Source organism: Actinia tenebrosa, unplaced genomic scaffold (genome assembly GCF_029948245.1).
Source record: "Actinia tenebrosa isolate PJP-AT-01 unplaced genomic scaffold, QUT_ActTen_1.0 PGA_scaffold12__29_contigs__length_12842862, whole genome shotgun sequence".
NCBI lineage: Eukaryota > Metazoa > Cnidaria > Anthozoa > Actiniaria > Actiniidae > Actinia > Actinia tenebrosa.
Genome location: NW_028292572.1, coordinates 5,099,880 through 5,118,955, shown reverse-complemented (window position 1 = coordinate 5,118,955; position 19,076 = coordinate 5,099,880). Strand labels below are relative to the sequence as shown.

At 38.4% G+C, this 19,076-nt stretch overlaps 1 protein-coding gene across 5 annotated transcripts in view; it reads left to right on the top strand.

Annotated features, from left to right (window-relative positions):
- The window catches only part of LOC116299176 (cilia- and flagella-associated protein 46-like), a 107,674-nt gene that overhangs the window by 7,145 nt on the left and 81,453 nt on the right, over window positions 1-19,076 (top strand). For all 5 annotated transcript variants that reach the window (XR_016119439.1, XM_089028208.1, XM_089028207.1 and 2 more), the window contains exons 8-23: window positions 1,384-1,486; window positions 2,756-2,854; window positions 3,832-3,909; window positions 4,236-4,348; window positions 5,740-5,968; window positions 6,246-6,496; window positions 7,392-7,731; window positions 8,654-8,796; window positions 10,415-10,627; window positions 11,548-11,791; window positions 12,205-12,354; window positions 13,636-13,743; window positions 14,532-14,719; window positions 15,665-15,805; window positions 16,565-16,742; window positions 18,501-18,633. Coding sequence is in view for 4 of the 5 variants with exons in the window: in XM_089028208.1 (XP_088884334.1) it covers window positions 1,384-1,486; window positions 2,756-2,854; window positions 3,832-3,909; window positions 4,236-4,348; window positions 5,740-5,968; window positions 6,246-6,496; window positions 7,392-7,731; window positions 8,654-8,796; window positions 10,415-10,627; window positions 11,548-11,791; window positions 12,205-12,354; window positions 13,636-13,743; window positions 14,532-14,719; window positions 15,665-15,805; window positions 16,565-16,742; window positions 18,501-18,633 (2,711 nt within the window). In the remaining variant the exon portion in view is untranslated. The remainder of the gene's footprint in view (window positions 1-1,383; window positions 1,487-2,755; window positions 2,855-3,831; window positions 3,910-4,235; window positions 4,349-5,739; window positions 5,969-6,245; window positions 6,497-7,391; window positions 7,732-8,653; window positions 8,797-10,414; window positions 10,628-11,547; window positions 11,792-12,204; window positions 12,355-13,635; window positions 13,744-14,531; window positions 14,720-15,664; window positions 15,806-16,564; window positions 16,743-18,500; window positions 18,634-19,076) is intronic.

Genomic DNA, 19,076 nt, shown 5'->3' with positions numbered 1-19,076 from the left:
GTGTTCATGAATTAACAAACAAAACAGCTTTTTCCTTGCTCAGCTAAAAAAAGGGGATTTTTTTCCATGACGGTAGCACTTAATAGTCAGTGGCTAACAAACCTGTGGCCCTCGTTCCGAGATCGAATTGGAATTTAGGAGTTGATTTTTGTGGAGGGAGGAAAACCAGAGAACCTGGAAAACCCTTGAAGCACGGGAGAGAACCAACAAACAACTCTAATCATATACAACATTGAACCCGGCGGGACTCGAACTTAGATCGCACTGATTAGGGGTGAGCGCTCAAACTGCTACACCACCCGTGCTTCCCTAAAGTAATTTTTTAAAGTAATAAAGCATGCAAGCAAGTGATGTATTCAAAAATATTGGCTTCTCAAACCTCTTGAGTGCTTTGGGCACTTATCTTAATTGCTCTGTTACTGGGTGGAGCATGGAAATAACTTACTGTTTTATTCATTTTATTAGTATACAGAAAGTAAATAATATGTGTAGTTGTCATGCTATGGTTGGTGTCCCCCAACAACTGCTAATCATAATAATGTGATATTATATCTTCCTATAGATATAAGAAGGACAAAAAATTTTAAGGATTTAAAAAAACTTTTAGATGAACACTATAATTGAATTTATTGTATATGATCTAATTTATATTTATTATTTTAGAGACTATTTTTTATTTTAGTTTTTTTAACATTTAGTTTCTTTATGTTATTTTTAGCAGGACCCCATTGATAACAGCATTATTGTTGAAGGGTCTTTATCCTGCATAAATATTCGTATTATCATTATCATTATTATTATTATTATTATTATTATTATTATGTATTATTTAGTTTAATTATACCATCACTCTATAATCCCATATAAGCAACTATTGTATTATTTTCAAATTCTCTTTCCTGTCCAAACTAAAGATTAATTTGGATCGTTTTCATTCGCATTCTTTCGAGGGATAACTGTGACTTATGAAATCAGTCTTGTATAGTTTGGGAGGATATAATTAATCTGCAATAGGACTACATGTCTGTCCACTTTGGAAATAATTGAATTAAAAAAATTCCTCTGACTGCCAATAAGTTGGATTCGGCCTATCGGCCTTGTCCAATTTTGTCGTTCCTCAGAATTTTTTTCATCCAATTATATTTTCACATTGGACAGCAATGCATGTAGTCCTATTACCTATACTAATTGTACAGTCTGAGATGGAACATCCATTTATCCCTCTTACTTGTATCAGTCAATCATTCAGGAAACTAGATTATAGAATACTAGTCGAGAATCAATTGTTTGAAAACTTACTGGCAGAAAAATAATAAAATATATTTTTTTATTTGGTAAGTTGGTCCATTTAATTATATTGAAGATTGAATTTCTGTATTCTAGGGTGCCCCTTCTGATTGATCTAACAAGGCTTTGCCTAGAAAATGACTGCCACGAACTTGCAGCAGATTGTTTGGAAATCTTAAAAGGACCCACATGCATAAAGGTAAAGTGAAATTGTGTATTTTTAAACCAGTGATCCAGAATATTCAGGATGCAGGTACAATGATCTATAATCATTAATTATAATTAAAGTGTATTTATGAAATAATTGGTCTACTACGTGTGCTATGATTGGTTGAAAACCATGTTTGATGAGAGTATCAAAACACTCTATCGTCATTTTTAATCTATCGCGTGCGCTCATTGGTCAGTTTGAATAAGACGGCACGTAGGGAGAATTTACTTAGACTTTGCTTTTTTTCGATCTTTTCGTGCGTTTGTTATTTTATAAAACAAATCAAAAACAGTTTTCTGTGTTTGATACTCTGATCAAAACACTTGGGATGTTGGGAGAACACTCGAGAAGCTGGAAACCACTCCGCTATGCGTCGTGGTTTCCTGCGCTCCTCTCGTGTTCTCCCAACATCCTGCGTGTTTTGATCAGATTATCAAACACGGAAAACTGTTTTTGATCTGTTAAATCAAGGAAAAAATATTATTATCAAAATCACTTATATGTGAACAGTGTAGTAGAATGGTTGCAGTATTTTTGTATGTGGACCTCTCTTTTTATGTTCAAGCATTCATTAAGAGCATCCTTGTCTTATTTTGATATATTTTGTTATTGTATTAACTAAGTTTATTTTCATGACGAAACAAATAAACTGTAACTGTAAACTGTAATTGTAGATATAAACATTTGAAATATCAATATGCAAATGAGATGACATAAATTCAAGAATGGGTTACATTTTGTAGTGTAATTTACGACAAGTGTTCTGAAGTGAAATAAACTAAAAGTGTACAAGGCCATATATTTCAATCATAAGGATAATTTGCAAGTGAAAAAACAGCAGTACTTTCCACAACAACATTTTTGTATAATAAATTAGTCTTGAATTTACGTCATATCATTTGCATATTGATATTTCAAATGTTTATATCTCCTAAAAGAAAAATTTGCATACAAAAATACTGCAACCATACTACTACACTGTTCACATATAAGTGATTTTGAAAGGAAAAAAATTTTCCTTGATATGAAGTTATTACTACAGCATATATACACAACACATGTATGGCATCACAAGACATGACACTCGTTGAACTAACTTTTACAAGGCATCTCTTCCTAATTTCTTTCTCATTTGTGTAGATTATGCCGAAAATGTTTAAATATTGTACTCAAAACTAAAGTTCTTATTGATATTTATTGACACTTACGCAAAATTAGTCATTTAAAAAATTCTAATAATCCTGATTATTCTTGCAGGATAAAGCTACGTCATTTGAAGTAGAGTTTATGAAGTTTGATTTGATGGTGAAATCTCTTGGAAACAAGAAAGAAAATTACAGCAAAAATGTAGTTGAGGTAGATTTCTTTCTTCATTTTATGCCCACCACTCCTTATTTGTATTCCCTACCTCGTTAATTGCCCTATAACACTATGACGTCACATCAGATAAATGTTGTACTAAATATCCTGAACGAAAGAAAATTTCGCCTAAATTCCTATCATTCTTGCCCATGTAAACAAGCTGTGACGTCATAACGTTATAGGTCAATTCTACTCTATTAGCAGCTTAGCATATAAAGCTTGACGTGTCAATTCTTTTGCGATGCTGGCACGTCAGGGGCACAGCGAGGATTTTCCCGGGGGGGGGGGGGGGGGAGGGGGGGAGGGGGGGATTCAAAAATCTGCCATTCTGTTTGGGCACCTAAAACGCTGAACCAAAAAAAATAAAGACAAAAAAACGGCATTTCGTTTTGCGCTTTCATTTTGCAAAACTTAGCAAAGCAAATAAGAATTACCGTATAAATTCCAAAAAGCCGCCATTTTGTTGCCCCCGCTTATGCCCTTGCTAAGTCAAAACATCACGTTGTTTGAACGTGTCATTCAACTGACCAATCATGCACTGTTTGAACTAGACTTTCAGGAGAAGCTATTGATATTGTATTCTTTTTAGACATTTATAACTATGGTATTTATTACTGAATGGAAAAATAAAAGAAAGGTTAATTAAACCAATTCCTTTTCGTTGTCAAGAAACCAATGAGTACAATAATTTCGCCTTACCCTACTCCCGTGCGCCATCAATTTGCGTGCGCTCTTTCCGTATCGTTTTGAGCGATCAAAACAATAAGCGGAAAGAGCGCACGCGCGCAAGTTGATGACGCACGGGAGTAGGGTAAGTCGTAACTTAAACTGCATCCGGTTACTAAAAATAGCCCAACCGGGAATTTACATGGCGCGCGCGTTATTTAGAAGTTTCCCTCTCTTATTTATGCTCTCTTGCCTCGTACCTTTTATGATATCATCCTAACATAAGACCATTTCTAATTTCTCAGACAAGACTGCAGGCAATCAAGAAACTGGAACAGTATCTGATCACAGCTTCAAGGCTTGGGAATCCAAATGTAATTCAGGTATAAAAAAAGCATGGTAAATAAGCTGTTTACAAAGTTTTTTTATTTTATTTTTTGTTTTTGGGGTTTGGGGGGGGGGGGGGGGGGGGAGGGGGGGTTCAGCAGGAAAAAAAAGACACTGAGTAGAGGTGAAGTTATTTTTTCAATAAGTTCACTATCTAGGAGAAAGGTTAACCAGTAAAAGGCAAGGACCAGCCACCTGTAAACTTTCAACAATTTGTACTCGCTAATCAATGGTGGAGCGCAAAGAGGGCTTTAGATTTGAGAAAGTCTTCGACTTCTGTCTTAACATTCTAGCAGTTAGATGATTTTTTTGGTGTTTTTAGGCTGGTTGTGTCACATTATGGAATTTGTCCCTGCCATTGCTACAGCCAAACTTGAGACACCACGTGCGCAAGCCATTAACCTTAGTCGCACAATTGCTGGAGGATATTGATAGGTGAGTATCAGATCACTGTACTTGTCGCTAGCATCAATGTCCCCGTAATCATCATCATTCCTGTACAAAAACATGTAATGTCAAACCTAATTTTTGCAATAACTTACATATTTCTTGCGCGCTGATTGGTTATTTTTTTATCATCAATAAGAGGACAGACAGATAAGCTGACGTCAACGAGCGCGCGCCCTTTCCGTTGGTTGTTTTGATCGCTAAAAATGAGAAGTTTTTATCGTTTTTGTTATTGTAAAAAAAAACAAACAAATAGACTTCAGATTTGTATGTGTGATCTGTCCTCTTATTTGTCTGTCCTCTTATTTGTTAAGTTGACGCATTTAATTCTAGTTGAGTAGAATTCAACCTAAGGTTGAAAAGGTCCTAATAAACGGACGAAACTAGTCCCTAAACTACAATTGTGTTGTTGTTAGTGCGTGGGGGATTATAAAAATCACCATAGAGTGTGTATAGATATGAAGATAAGCAAGTCCTTCAATGTCTCGATTGAAAAGTTATCAAGAAAAACAACACAATTTGCTCCTAGCGAAACAGTTTAATCTAAAATGGCCTGGTTTTCAGATATAATATGTGTTAATATGTACTAAAAAATATTCTGAGCGTTTGCTGGCTATTCTACTTCTCTTCGTGGATTGATACGGGTTTTAGAACAATTTTCGGTGAATTTGTGTTGATTAGACCCCCTCCGACGACCATGATCCTTTGCGTTTAAACAATAGATTGTTTTGATGTGACGTCATAGTGAATTAGGGCAATTGGAAGGTCTGTTTGGCTCACCTTGCTCCACCTTGAATGTGATAACTTCAGTAACCTGAATCGTATTCAATTGTCGATGCAGCTTAAAAGCTATGAATTTATCACAGAAATTGGTTATTTGCATCGCCGTGGTTCCATCTTTTGTGTTGCTTATTTTGATGAATAGTTATCTCAAACTGTCACAATTTTACCTTCATATAGACCTTTTCTCAAGGTTGCGTGCGCATCCAACTTGACGGGCCACAAAACTGAAAAACGCAAATTCAGTAAAATTGAGAAGCCAGTTTTATATTTAAAGATCGAGGAGAATAATCGATTTTATAAATTCTTATCGAAATTTTTTTCATAGCAATGCATGTTAATACTCGCGTTCTGGTATCGTAGACAAGGGTGTATCCAGGGGGGGGGGGGGGGGGGCAAAGCAGCAGGGAAAAAAACTGAGGAATTAGATGTTTTTTTATTGTTTTTGGTTGTGTTGACGGAAGAAACTCAATTAGCCCCACCCCCCCCCCCTAAAATTTTGGCTGGGTCCGCCCTTGCGGCCCGTCAAGTTCCTTAAATTTGGATGCGCACGCAACCTTGAGAAAACCGCGGTCTATTAATGCATTTTTGTTCCATAGTCTTCTGGTGCTATTACGATGTCAAGTCCACATGGAGTTAGCCAAATGTGAGGAGGATGAGGACCAGTTAGAATATGCTTTAACACATTTGCAAAAAGCTCTTGATATGGACGATTCTAGTCAGTATAGAGACAGATTGAATACAGCACTGAAAAGGCTTAAATTAAGGGCCACATTATATCAGACTCCAGAACGACCAGAGGACTTGGCAGCAATGATCATAGAGCAGGTATAGCAATTCTTCAGTTTTCAATCATACGAATCTTAATCTAAGCATTTGGGAACTTTATCGTATTCCCATAAGAAGAGATAACTAGCTAAAAACTAGTGTGAGCTGCGTCGGTGTTTCTAATGAAACAGTAATGATGAAAAGGTAAATTATACACCGTGAAAAGATGAAAAAACGTACTGACGTTTCGGACGCTAGTCCTTCGAAATGATGATGATGATGATGATAATGATGATGATGATGATGATAATAATAAATGTTGCCTATTTCTTTCTAGGCTCGTTCCAGTGACGATTCCAGTACTGTCCGCATGAAGCGAGCTTCTTTAGTCAAAGCAGGAGAAGCCCTATCGCCTGATGCATTCGTGCAGGTCCTTGATAGTGAAAGCGACACTAAAGATCCATCCTCTACTAAAGGCCCTCCCACCCTACTCAGCAAACTAGGTGGCAGAGCTTCTCAGTATCAGAAAGCTGTTAGTAAAGCAGATGGACATCTGAAGAGACTGGGCAATGAAAATGACCAAGAAAGGTGAATGCACGTGGTTATTTCGCACTTCGAAACACGTATCGAGCACTTTTCACACATTGGTTTGTTCAATGGCGGGTCAAACACAACAATTTTAAACGAGGCTGCGTGGTAATTTCAAAGGGATATTCACATTTGTAACTCGCAATCTCGATTAAATACTTTGTGTTTTATCAGTAAACCAATGTGTACAAAGTGGTCAGTGGAATGTCACGAGGGTAGCTGCCTGTCGTTAACATTGTGTATTTGGGTATTACCTAGTCTCCCCCACAGCCGCTTTCAGTGTCGTGACGCAACGCTTTCTCCCCTGAGTAGCTACTCAGGGGAGAAAGCGTTGCGTGACGACACTGAAAGCGGCTGTGGGGGAGACTAGGTATTACCCTGCTAGCAGAAATTCCTTTCCGTCTTTCTATTTTTGCCTGTGTCTATTCGCTTTACTGGCTTTTGCTCTTTTTCTTCTCAATCACGACATCTGCCCAGACTCGAACATTTTCCCCTTTAAGCGTGCCACAAATTGTCATAAAAACCTGGATGCAATAGACCTCTTTGGTTCGGGCGTAATGTTTTCCCATTTCAGACCACGTGTATAAATTCCCTTGAGAATAAAATAATACTAATAATATAAAATAAAAAAATTAACCGAGTGCAAGCGTTAAACAAATAAATAATACTCTAGCCAATGACACGTGGTCTGAAATGGGAAAACATTACGCGCGAGCCAAGGAGGTCTATTGCGCACACATAACATCGCAAAACTTTCCCTGGCAAAAATTGGTCCCGTAACATGCGTGTGAATAACTTTATGGCTCAACTTATAACTGGTCATGTTGGTGTGTAAGGTAATACTGGTGACGACGTAATTTATACAGACGTATGGACATATATGTAATTATTACAGAGTTCGTATTTGGGTGGATCTTGCCAAAACGGCACGTAAACAACACGTATGGGATGTGACGAGGGTGGCTGCTCGATTCTGCTTGCTTTATGACAACGGGCGTTGGTCAAAAAGAGGAGCTAGCGGAAGGAGTAACATACAGTCTGATTCTGATGTAGCAGAAGACCGGTCTGTTGTCGGGACAACCAAGTCTCCTGCACCGGAAAAACGTGTTTCTGGCGATTCAAACAAGCTCGACCCCACAGGGATGAAGTTACTACATCCTGAGGGCATGACACCATTCAAGAAAGAGCAAGATATCATAAGGAACCTGGCGGAAGTACATTTTATTTATGCAGAGGTCAGTATGTACACATCTTCTCATTTCCAGAGCCTTTGTTGGTTGCTTTTTTCGCTGTTGTGTCGTCTAAGCAGAAAACAGTCGCAGGTGGAACTTCTTATTTCCTTATTCCTTCAGTCAAACATTTTTATGAACCTAAACCAATAAAAACCAATTGAAGCAAATGGGTCGCTACCATACACTGCTAAACTGATCTATTTGCTTAACAAGGTGCTGGAAATTGTCAGTAACAGTTACAAATAAATTGTGGCTCCAAAACCGTTTTCATATAATAACACTTAGATTTTAGGAGAAAAAAACGAGTAGAGAAATAAATATTAGGAAGCATTCATGGCCTCGTCCAAAACGGCATTTTCCTTTATAAGCGATGTTCTGTGAAACGAATAAACTATTTTATCATATGACCGGTATCTGCCCGGGCGCGCGCTCTCAAAAAAACCTTCGGGAAAATGGTGTGAGCAGGGCCGTACGGCTTTGAGCGAGCAGGACGTACTATGTACTTATTGACTGAGTGGGAGGGCCGTACGGGAAAATATTTGGCTCGAGGTCCGTACAAATGACCGAGAGCCAAATATTTTCCCGTACGGCCCGACCTAACTCAGTCAATAAGCATTTTATCATATGACCCTCACAAAAAAATCAATAAAAAAATAAAAGAAAGAAAGAAATAGTAAATAAAAGCTAAAAAAGAGAAAGCGCGCGGATTCGAGCAGGGCCGGACGGGTTTTTCCGGCCCGCTTACGTCAACCCGTCCGGCCTCCATCACGTGACTTTTTCCAATGGTTTTATTGGAGCGCGCGAGCAGGGCCGTACGGGTCATATGATAAGGATTCTTATTCAATACTAGTAAACAACTTTTATTCGTGAAAAATTTGCTTGATGAAACGTAAATGAAATCTTAAACTTCTTTTTTTTTTACCAGGGATTAGTACATCTTCTAAGAAAAGAAGGAGTTCAACTTGGAGATTTTCCTGTACCTCCTGAAGAAACGGTTAAATTACGACCCAAACGTTACGATGATCAACAGCTGAACGTTCAAGAGCAACCTGAATGGGTGACATATTGGTAAGGATCATTCGTGTAGTGCTGAGTGTGGTTACGTATTTGGTCTTGAATATATCCCAATTTATCATATGACCCGTATCTGCCCGGACGCGCGCTCTTAAAGAAACCTTTGGGAAAATGCCGTGAGCAGGGCCGTACGGCTTAGAGCGAGCAGGGTCGTACGCATCCGTACGGCCCTGCTCGAATCCGCGCGCTTTCTCTTTTTTAGGTTTTATTACTATTTCTTTCTTTCTTTTAATTTATTATTTTTCATTTCGTGAGGGTCATATGATAAAATGCTTATTGACTGAGTTGGGTCGAGCCGTACGGGAAAATATTTGGCTCTCGGTCATTTGTACGGCATCACAGTCAATAAGTACATAGTCTTTATGTATCATTTACCCCCAATAACATTTTTCCCGCCTCTCGTCAGATCAGATTTTTAAAGTTTTGCACAGTTAAAATACATCAAACTAGAAGTAAATTAATCAATTGAAACACTGGGGTCCTGGTTTAGCTGTAATATGTTATTCAAGTGTACAATATTTGTACGTAAATTGCACTTTCTCGTAAAGCAGAGTCTTGTTGAATCAGCGTTACATTTTGATAGACAGACATATTTTTATCATTTGTTGAGTGGACGCGCATGAAGAGTTCTTGTTAATGTGTATTGAAGAAATAGAAAACGCGCGCGCGTGCTGTGTGCAGTCATAAAGCACGCGGGGGTTGGCAGAACACGAGAGAAGTATTAGGAGAAGCACGACGCGTAGCGGAGTGCTTCTGGACACTTCTCGAGTGTTCTGCCAATCCCCAAGTGCTTTATGACTGCACACAGCATAGCAAGCAAGTTTTTTATTTCTTTTATAAAATACAAATTACAATAATAGATAGGAATGACGCAACGGAAAAAGCGCGCGCGTGCAATGTGCTCTCATAAAGCACGCGCTCCAAACCAATCAGAACGCGACATTAATAACAGTTATTTTATAAATAAAAATAAAACGGTATTGGGTTGAATTTGACTCTAGAATAAACCCAGAAAAGGGCGATTTCGCTTCTATTCAAAGAACGATTTACGAACTATATGTTATCGATAAGACCCAATCATTTGTGTTAAAGCTCATTTGTTTTAGAGCTATGAGAGTTTGAACAAGTAAAAAACCTAGGTTCCATCTCACGTATCTGGATATTTCCGAAAACGGATTGTTTCTTTAGAATTCTGTTTCCAATAAAATTATCGTGCACACGTAGTTTTTTGGGATCGTCTTTGAACGTCCACACGCCACGTACCCGTTTTCGAAAAGTTGCGTTTTCAAGTGGCGTATTCACTGGATACGTGTGGGCGGAAGACCAATCCGCTAAGAAAAAAAAACTGTTCAAAGATATTCCGATGCGTGCGGACAGGGCCTTATTTTCTTGATATTTTATCATCAAAACAGTTGAATGACGTCATCACGATGAGTACACGCGCGCAACAGTCTTGCGTAGAAAGATAGGATGCGCCATTTGTTTGACCCATTTGTTTTTTTAATCTTAAGTTAAAATCCATTCTATTGGGTGCCTTTTCATTATGTTTCATCCATTGGTTGGTCTATGCATCATTTACATTCTAATTTTCATCTCTCTTCTTGCACGGCAGCAAATGGATTGAATCATTATCAGCAGAAGCCATCTACTCTTTTCAGCGTGCGGCAGAGTTGGGTGTAGAATTGAACGAGCCTTGGCTCATTTGTAACTCGGCTGTGTACCTGTGGAATTACACCAACCATATTCTTACCCAAGGACGATTCAAAGAAATCGTTCCTATCTATACACCAGTATTGGAGGCTATGAAAACTACAGGCCATGCTGGGTAGGTGAACATTTAGCACAGAAAATACACACGTAGACTAGAACTTTGACACACTACATTGTATGGTGTAACAAATAAATTGTTAAATTGCAACGCATTCAGAATGCTGCCGCACGCTAAGTGTCTTTGACTCCCGTTTTTCACATATTACTCCTGCCCTTGCTGATGTAACATATGGTGTAACACACTACAGTATGGTATGACACACTACAGTATGGTATGACACACTACAGTATGGTGTAACACACTACAGTATAGTGTAATACACTAGAGTATAGTGTAGCACACTAAAAAAGTCGGTGAATGTTTTGAAATGTAGATAATAAGTATATGATGTCAGCACCGAAGACATTTTCCGTCAAAACGCGCAGACGTTTAGGAAAATTTTCTATATTGTTGGAGTATTGTTGTGACCTTTTGGTAATTTCATTGCCGTCACCCATAGTGCAGTTCGGGCGTGGTATGCAACCCGCAACAACCTGTTTTAAAATAGCTGTATAATGGTTTCTGGTACAATCAAAAATGAATTGCCGTAATTCACTATGACGTCACATCAAAACAATCTATTGTTTAAACGTAAAGGATCATGGTCGTCGGAGGGGGTCAAATCAATGCAAACTAACCGAAAATTGTTCTAAATCCCGTATCATTCCACGAAGAGAAGTAGAATAGCCAGCAAACGCTCAGAATATTTTTTAGTACATATTAACACACATTATATCTGAAAACCAGGCCATTTTAGATTAAACTGCTTCGCTAGGAGCAAATTTTGTTGAATTTTCTATTGGATTTGACGATTCTATCCCCCACATAAACAAGCAGTGACGTCATAGTGAATTAGGGCAATTAAAGAAAAGCTCGTTTTTTCATTTTTTAATGTTTTTATTTTCATCATTTGTTTTCTTTATTTCTCCATTCAGTGAAACAGAATTGATGTGTAGGTTAAGTAATGCTATTGCACAGGGTCTAATGCAGCCATGGATCCCAGCATTACCTACCCAGTCTGATACTACAGGCAAAGAGAAGACAGACAAGCAACAACCTGAGAAGCCAGCTAAGGGCAGGCAGAGTGGAAAAGGAACAAAAGGCGTTTCGTCTAAGACAAATGTTCCGAATGTTTCTGTTGACCCTGAAGGAACTGGAGATCTTAAGAAAGCTGTTGATGTAAGTATCAACTAACGTAATACATTAAGTTATATGTTATGGAGAAGATAGGAAATTCAGGGCTCATGATGACCGACCAAATTAGTTATAGGTCAGTCATACCAGGTTTCTCGCTCAACGTTACTGGTCAAAATTACCGACAAGGCAAAGATTTGACTGGACAAGTTCCAATAGTCCCCTTCACGGTTCCCTGCGCCATCTTCAAAGGTAGCCGTGCCTTTGAATCGAAGCGAGACGAACGGTGAGCTTGCAATGATAGAGACCTTTTTTAACGCCTTGGACAATTATTCACAGGTAAAAGATGAAAAAACTTACTGACGTTTCGGATGCTAGTCCTTCGTCGGAGTAAGAAAAAGGTTCAAAGAAACAAGTTTAATAGTTTCGTCTTTTATCCTGTTTCCTTTTTCTTATAGCTGTTGGAGTTTATGATGACTTTAACAAACGGCAACGATCCAAATAACTTGGTTCCTATTGCTTTAAGACACCCTCTGATCAAAAGCTGGGTCTTTTGTAAGCAGTTATTGAGCCAACCAATCCCTAAGAATCTTGGCCATGATGATGAGGTAGGATAAGAGTTCATCAATACGCAGCTTATTTTAAAACGCTTTTAATTAACAATTTTTCGCCGAAGGCGAAGTGAATATCGGGGAATATTTACCGAGACGCGATGCTGAGGCAAATAATTGTTTTAGTATAAATGCACATGTGATTCTTTCAAAATAAATAAATAAATAAAATAAAGAAAATAAAGAAAGAAAGAAAGAAAAAGAAAAAAAAAGAAGATAAAAGACATTTTTTCCGGTAACAGCAACAAAGCGGCTGGTCGTCATTTTGAATTATCGCTGGAGGTGACAATCGTGTGATAGTGTGAGTTTCTCGACCAATCAGCGCGCGAGATTTTCAGTAATCACCTGTGTATTTTTACTAAAACGTTTTAAAAAACGTTCCAAAAATTATAGTCAACTTAATCCGCTAATATAAAAGTGGTAGGTTTTTTACACTTTTGTCCTATTTTTAAGTGTCAGGAATTAAGACACAGCTATTTAAAAAAAAAACATTGTTTACTAAATTGTTATTGAAATGTTATAAGCAGCTGTACAGCTTAGAATCATGAGTGAATTGTTATTACATGAGTGTTATGCCTCCAAATGGACTCATTCGACGATACGGCGGCCATCTTGTCAGGGAGCAAAACAAAGCAAAGATGACGGAAAACATATAAATTTTCTTGTGTTTGTCTTTCTTTTATGGTACATGTAAAAGATATCGACGTGCCGTGTTAATTAGTTCATCTTTCGTTGTCTTCTCCTATGGTGAGCTGTTAATATCAACCTACGTCGTGACTGCAACAAAGCTTTATTTGCCGCTTGAACTCCCCATAGTACCTTGCGATCCAAGATGGTCGCCGTATCGTCGCCGTACTCCATACACGACTTTCAAAAATGGCCGCCAAACTCGGTATTTTGTGTCAAAGTCATTCATTCCAACAATTCGAGTTCTTTTAAGCGTCTTTTGAATTAAGGGAGAATGACTTTGACACAAAATATCGTACTGAGTAGAATTTGTTTACTAATGAGGCCTTACTTACCTCGCTTCCATTCAATTGTTCCTAGTCCCAACCGAGTTTTGCGGCCATTTTTGAAAGTCGTGTATTGGGACAGGCTGTTGAACCGGGAGACAATACCCAGTAAAAGCTTTGAAACGCGAATGTGTTCTGAAAAACCATAATCTGTGGGACTATTGTCAATGTGCTACGGGACTGATAACCGGGATTCTACACTACCTTCATGAAAAAAGTCATACAAGAGAAGGGACTTGATATAATAATATATTATTGCTTGCAGAATACTCACAGTCAAGGGCCGATGTCGAAAGCCTTATGTGCAGTTGAGATGGTTTCTCTACAGGGAAATGGTTTGCCAGAACTGCAGCCATGTCCAACTTTACCCGAGGTAAACACGTTTCATTGCAATTCTTCGTTTGCACGTTACGTCATTGCGGCCATGTTGGTACCATTTAACAAAAGATTTCTCATTAGCATCCATTGTTAACGGTAACAAGATGGCCGCCATTTGTCTTTTAACTCTCTTGGGAATGCTTGCAACCCATCAATTGATTTCGTCATTAGATAGACATGGTTCGTACAAAAAGTTTCGTTGACTATTCGAAGTTTTATAACAGTTATTTCGAAGAAAAGAAAAAAAAGAAAAAAAAGTAAAATGTTAATGTCCGTTGTGGGCCACCGTAAATTTGTTATAAGAATAGTTTTGACATAAAAATTTCAAAAAATCAAAAATATTTTCAAATAACTTTGATAAGGCGCGGCACTATTAGTGAACTCGGATGCGGCAAAGTTATTGATGTTTGTTTGCTCAATAGACCTCTCGCTTGAGAGTAATGTTTACCCATTTCAGATCACGCGTCATTCTCATAAGAATAAGATACTTTACTTCAGTAGTATCCATATCCATGCGTCTTCTCGTGTGCAACCGTTAAACAAAGAAGTAATACTCTAGGGAATGACACGTGTCTGAAATGGGCAAAACATTACGACCAAGCTAAAGAATTCTATTGTACTTTTCTGTCGTACGCGTTTTTCTCGAATGCGCCTCAAGGAAATCTTATCTTACCGACCAAACCATCTTAGGCATCCATAACAGAATCTACGCTTTCTAAACACTAACCATTGATCGTCTGATCTTCTCATTTCATGTTAGATCTTTACTAATTTGCCTTACAGATTGTGAAAATGGTAGAGACAAGTACGTGGAGTGATCGTTTGGTTGAACTAGAGATTTGGAGTAGACTGGCTGTACTCGCTTATAAAAACGACAATCATTCTCTTGTTATGCACTGTGGAGAGAAAACTATGGCATTTGCAGCGAGTGACCAATGTTTAGCCAACAAGCATCCCAAGAAAATGGACAGGTGAGAATAATTCCTTAGCTAAAATATTGATATTAATAATTTCGATTTGTCTATGGTCTTGTGAATGTAAAAGTCGAAATGATGGCCGAGGTTGGGCCCCACTATGCACGGCCGTACCTACGCAGCCTCACTTCGTGTTCTCTCGGGTTACAAACTTCAAGGTGCACTTTTAAACATGCATGAAATTCGATATAGTGGATCTAACCAAAATGTTTTTTTTGTACACCAAAAAACAAAACAAAACAAAAAACAAAAAAACAAAAAACAACCAAAAAAACAAAACAAAACAAAAAACAAAAAACAAAAAAAAAAACCCAGCACGGTTACGCCGATAAATCCTGTAGGCAGGTTTTTATTTTATTTTATTTATTATTTTTGCACGCGTATCTCCTTTATCTAATTGGTTCTTGTTGGTAAAAAATCAACAACCTCGCTACGAGAAAGTATTTTTGCACTCCAAAATATCTCTAACTTACTTATTTTTTATTGGACTTTTTGTTGGAGCTATTCAAGAAAAAATACTCTAATGTCATTGCAAGAACAAAAATTTAAATTCCCCTAAAGCACTTCTTCAGTTTGAACTTTCATCAAGTAAAAGTACGATCACATTTTAAGGCGGGATTGCACGGAGTAATTTTCTCTGCAACTTGTCTCGCAACAGCGCTGCGACAGAAGCTGCAAGAGTGTCTACACGGTTCAACGGAGACGCAGTCCTTACCAAATGTAGAAACGAACTCTACTTTTTGCAACGATTGCTGCAACTTGTCTCGCAACATTTTTTCAAATTGCGCTGTAGGTTACACGCTGCAATGCTCCGTGCAACTTGTGTCGCGTTGCGAGACAAGTTGTAGATAAAATTGCTCCGCTTAATTGCGCCTTAAAGAATGCTTCATAATCAAATCCAATTCAATATGGTAAGCTAAAGATGATTGCTTTGTTGTACAGTGTATTCAAGCACAAGGTGGTGGTCGAACAAGAAATGTTGTACTTCGCTAGTGTAGTAATGGGACAAAGTCTAATCAGGAACATGCAAGGAAGGAATGAAATACGCAGAGACGCTCTTGTTTGTTTTGTCAATGCCTGCAGGTAAGGTTGTCTTCCGCACCCTTGCTAGTTATGATTGCATCGTTTTAACCAATATCAATAGAAACTTGCTTGATGGAACAACTTTTGCGAGGGAAAAGTGAAAATGAGTATTTTTACGATTTCCACGCAAATGCGTCGGCAGAACTTGTGTTTCGGCATCATTATTCTGATGATTGCATCCACCATTGATGCCCAAACGTCAAGTTTTAAGAAGTGTTATATGCGTGGAAACCGTCAAAAAGACTCATTTCAATGTTATTTTAACTTAGGGGAAATAGGTCGTCTTTTGTGCCACTTCGCAATTTTTGGCGAGAAAGGAAACAGAAAGACCAGGAAACCAGAGGGGAAACCCGGCCACTAGGCAAAATGTATAAACCTATTTTAATAAACGTTGTCATCGCCAAAGGCAATAGGCGATAAGTCATTCCGACATGGAAATGGTTTCGTGGAAAACAAATAACATTGAATCAGTCTCAACGATAAGGTCCATGTTCTTGACGAGAATAAGAAGCAGAAACACAAGTCATTCCAGCTATTCTTGGATCTTGGAATGACCTATTTCTTATTGCTTTTCGCCTATAGTGTCGCCTTGACTATCACCTTTTGGCGATGACGTTTTTTGAAATTTGGTGTATCTTAAACTGAAGTCAGATCCTCTACAGCTGGGGCGGTAATTTAGAAGTCGTTTAACGTTCGGTACCCATGCCACTTGGAAACAAAACCATACATGAACATTCCAATTCCTACTTTCCAAATTAGGTTTGGGCAGCAAGCAAGTAATTACGAACTAGTTATTACGGCTGCCCGCCACTACTGGAATGCTATAAAGCCATTTATTAGTGAGCCAATAGAAAGAGAGCTTTTGAAGGATCCACTGGAAGCTGTTCTTGGATGCATAGCTGCAGTGGCGGAAAAAACCATGGGTAAAGAAGACGAGGTGAGAACATCAGGGATTAGTTCGTTTGATTCGTGGTCTTTTCTGAACCGTCAATCATCTTGGGCTTATGAAAATAAGTCTTCGAACACGCACGCTCTGCTTCTGCTATCACAAGTTTTTTAAAATCTAAAATGTCTCGAGTATATTCCAAGGAGATTCTCAGTGCAGTTTATCCTCTTAAACCTCAGGGTATTGTGCTACAATTTCCGGCTTGCTTATGGACTTTGAATCCCCAAGGTTTTGGCAACTTACCGCTTACTGTATCTATGAACCAGTTCGATTTTGTATGTAATATATACAGTATGAGTGGCCGTGTTGTATCAGATACAGTCAATTCAAAAAACGTTGTCGTCGACCGGCTCAAGCCTACGCGACTGGACCGAAAGGAATATGGGTAAAAATCACTGAAGCGGTTAAATATTCGTTCTGAATTTATTGTTCCCGCTAGTAATAAGATAATAATGGCCAGAAACAATCCATCAAATGCATGTATTTGGGTTTAGAGAAAGGAAAACAAAGTAGTTATGATTCAGTTCACAATTTCGAAAATATGAAGGCATTAAGAAAAAGTCTCCTTCGACACTTCCCGCTCGCCTACGAAGGTCCGTGCTGTAAACCAGGCATAACTAGTCAGATAAAATTATGGAGTCAACTCGGCTTCAATGATTGCTACCCAGAGTTCCTTTCGGTCCAGTCGCGTAGGCTTGAGCTGGTCGACGACAACATTTTTTGAATTGACTGTATACAACCACGAGGCGTATCCGAGTGATTGTATATCTGATACAACACGGACACGAATACTGTATATGACTTATCAAACGCATAGGTTAGTTCCTTTGTGTTTCACTAAAATTTTCAAAATTAAAGTGAATTTGGCCAAGAAAATCCAACTTAAAGTTTATGCAAATGAACGCAGTTTTGTATCAGATTTACAACACTCTTCACGGTCGTGATTTCTGTTGTGTTTTCCTCATGAATTATTAATGAGTTTGATAAATTTAATTAAGTAGTGTTTAAAAAACGAGTAGGAGTGTTTTATCAGGTATAAAAGCACGAGGCGTAGCCGAGTGTATTTATACCTGATAAAACACGATCTACTAGTTTTTTGAACTGCTTAAAACACTCATGTTCAATTTATAAGATTTTGGTTCAACTGGAGCCACCACACACGTCACGAGCATGGATTTTTATACTTCGATAGAGATTTGACGTCACGGGCATGCGCAACCAGATTCAATAGAAGCTCCCACACGTTGGATATTGCGTGCTAAGGCAAAGACAGGCACGTTAGTCGAAGATCTTTAGGGTTGACTATGGCCTTGACGAAGCTCTATGTCTTCATCTAAACTTGGATGCATACTTCATTCCTGATGAAGTCATCCTCATAGTATTCGAGTGGTCTTTATAATAAAGATCACATGTGTCTTTATATAAAGACACATGTGTCTTTATATAAAATCACTTGAATACTAATGAAGAGGACTTTATCGGGTATAAGGGTTCATGCACGTGACGTGTATGGTGGCTCCAATTGGACCATAAGCTTATGAATTATTAATGAGTGTTTTAAGCCTTAATAGACATTACACTCATTAGCATATTGAAAGTATAAACCATAATTTAAATTAGAAACGCATCACTCAAATTAAGAAGTATTTTACCATTCAACTGTTTACTTCATGTAGAATCAGTACTAAAAGTATTGTCGAAGGGTTCATGTAACGGCCTTGAGATGACGTTATCTTGCTGTTCTTTCAGGAAGAAGATGAAACTGATGCACCAACTGAGACGAAAACTGCTTCAAAACCAAAATCAGTCAAAAGTAACAAGGCAGGAAAAGACAAGAAAGACAAGGAAAAGTCCTCTGACAAAAAGAAAGACAAAGCAAAAGGTACCTATTATAATTTGTTAGAATTCGAATTTTAATATTCTCGTTCACAGTTCCCTGCGCCATCTTGAAAAGTAGCCGTGCCTTTGCATGAAGCGAGACGAACGGTGAGCTTGCAATGAGAGACCTGTTTTTAACACCTTGGATAATTATTCGCATGTCTCTATCATTGCAAGCTCACTGTTCGTCTTGCTTCGATGCAAAGGCACGGCTACTTATCAAGATGGCGCCGGGAACTGTGAAAGGGACTATTGAGAAGCATGGGTGACTTATCGGTAAGTACGATCGCCTTTCACCAAGGCGAAGCGGTTCGCATTCCCTGACTATGCGTCGTATGTAAGTAGAGTTGTTTGCTCGTTATGTTGTGTGGTTTTCAACAAACATTCTAATCGAATTATTGTAAATATGGACAGGAATCAAAGCGGGGGGGGGGGGGGGGGGGGGAG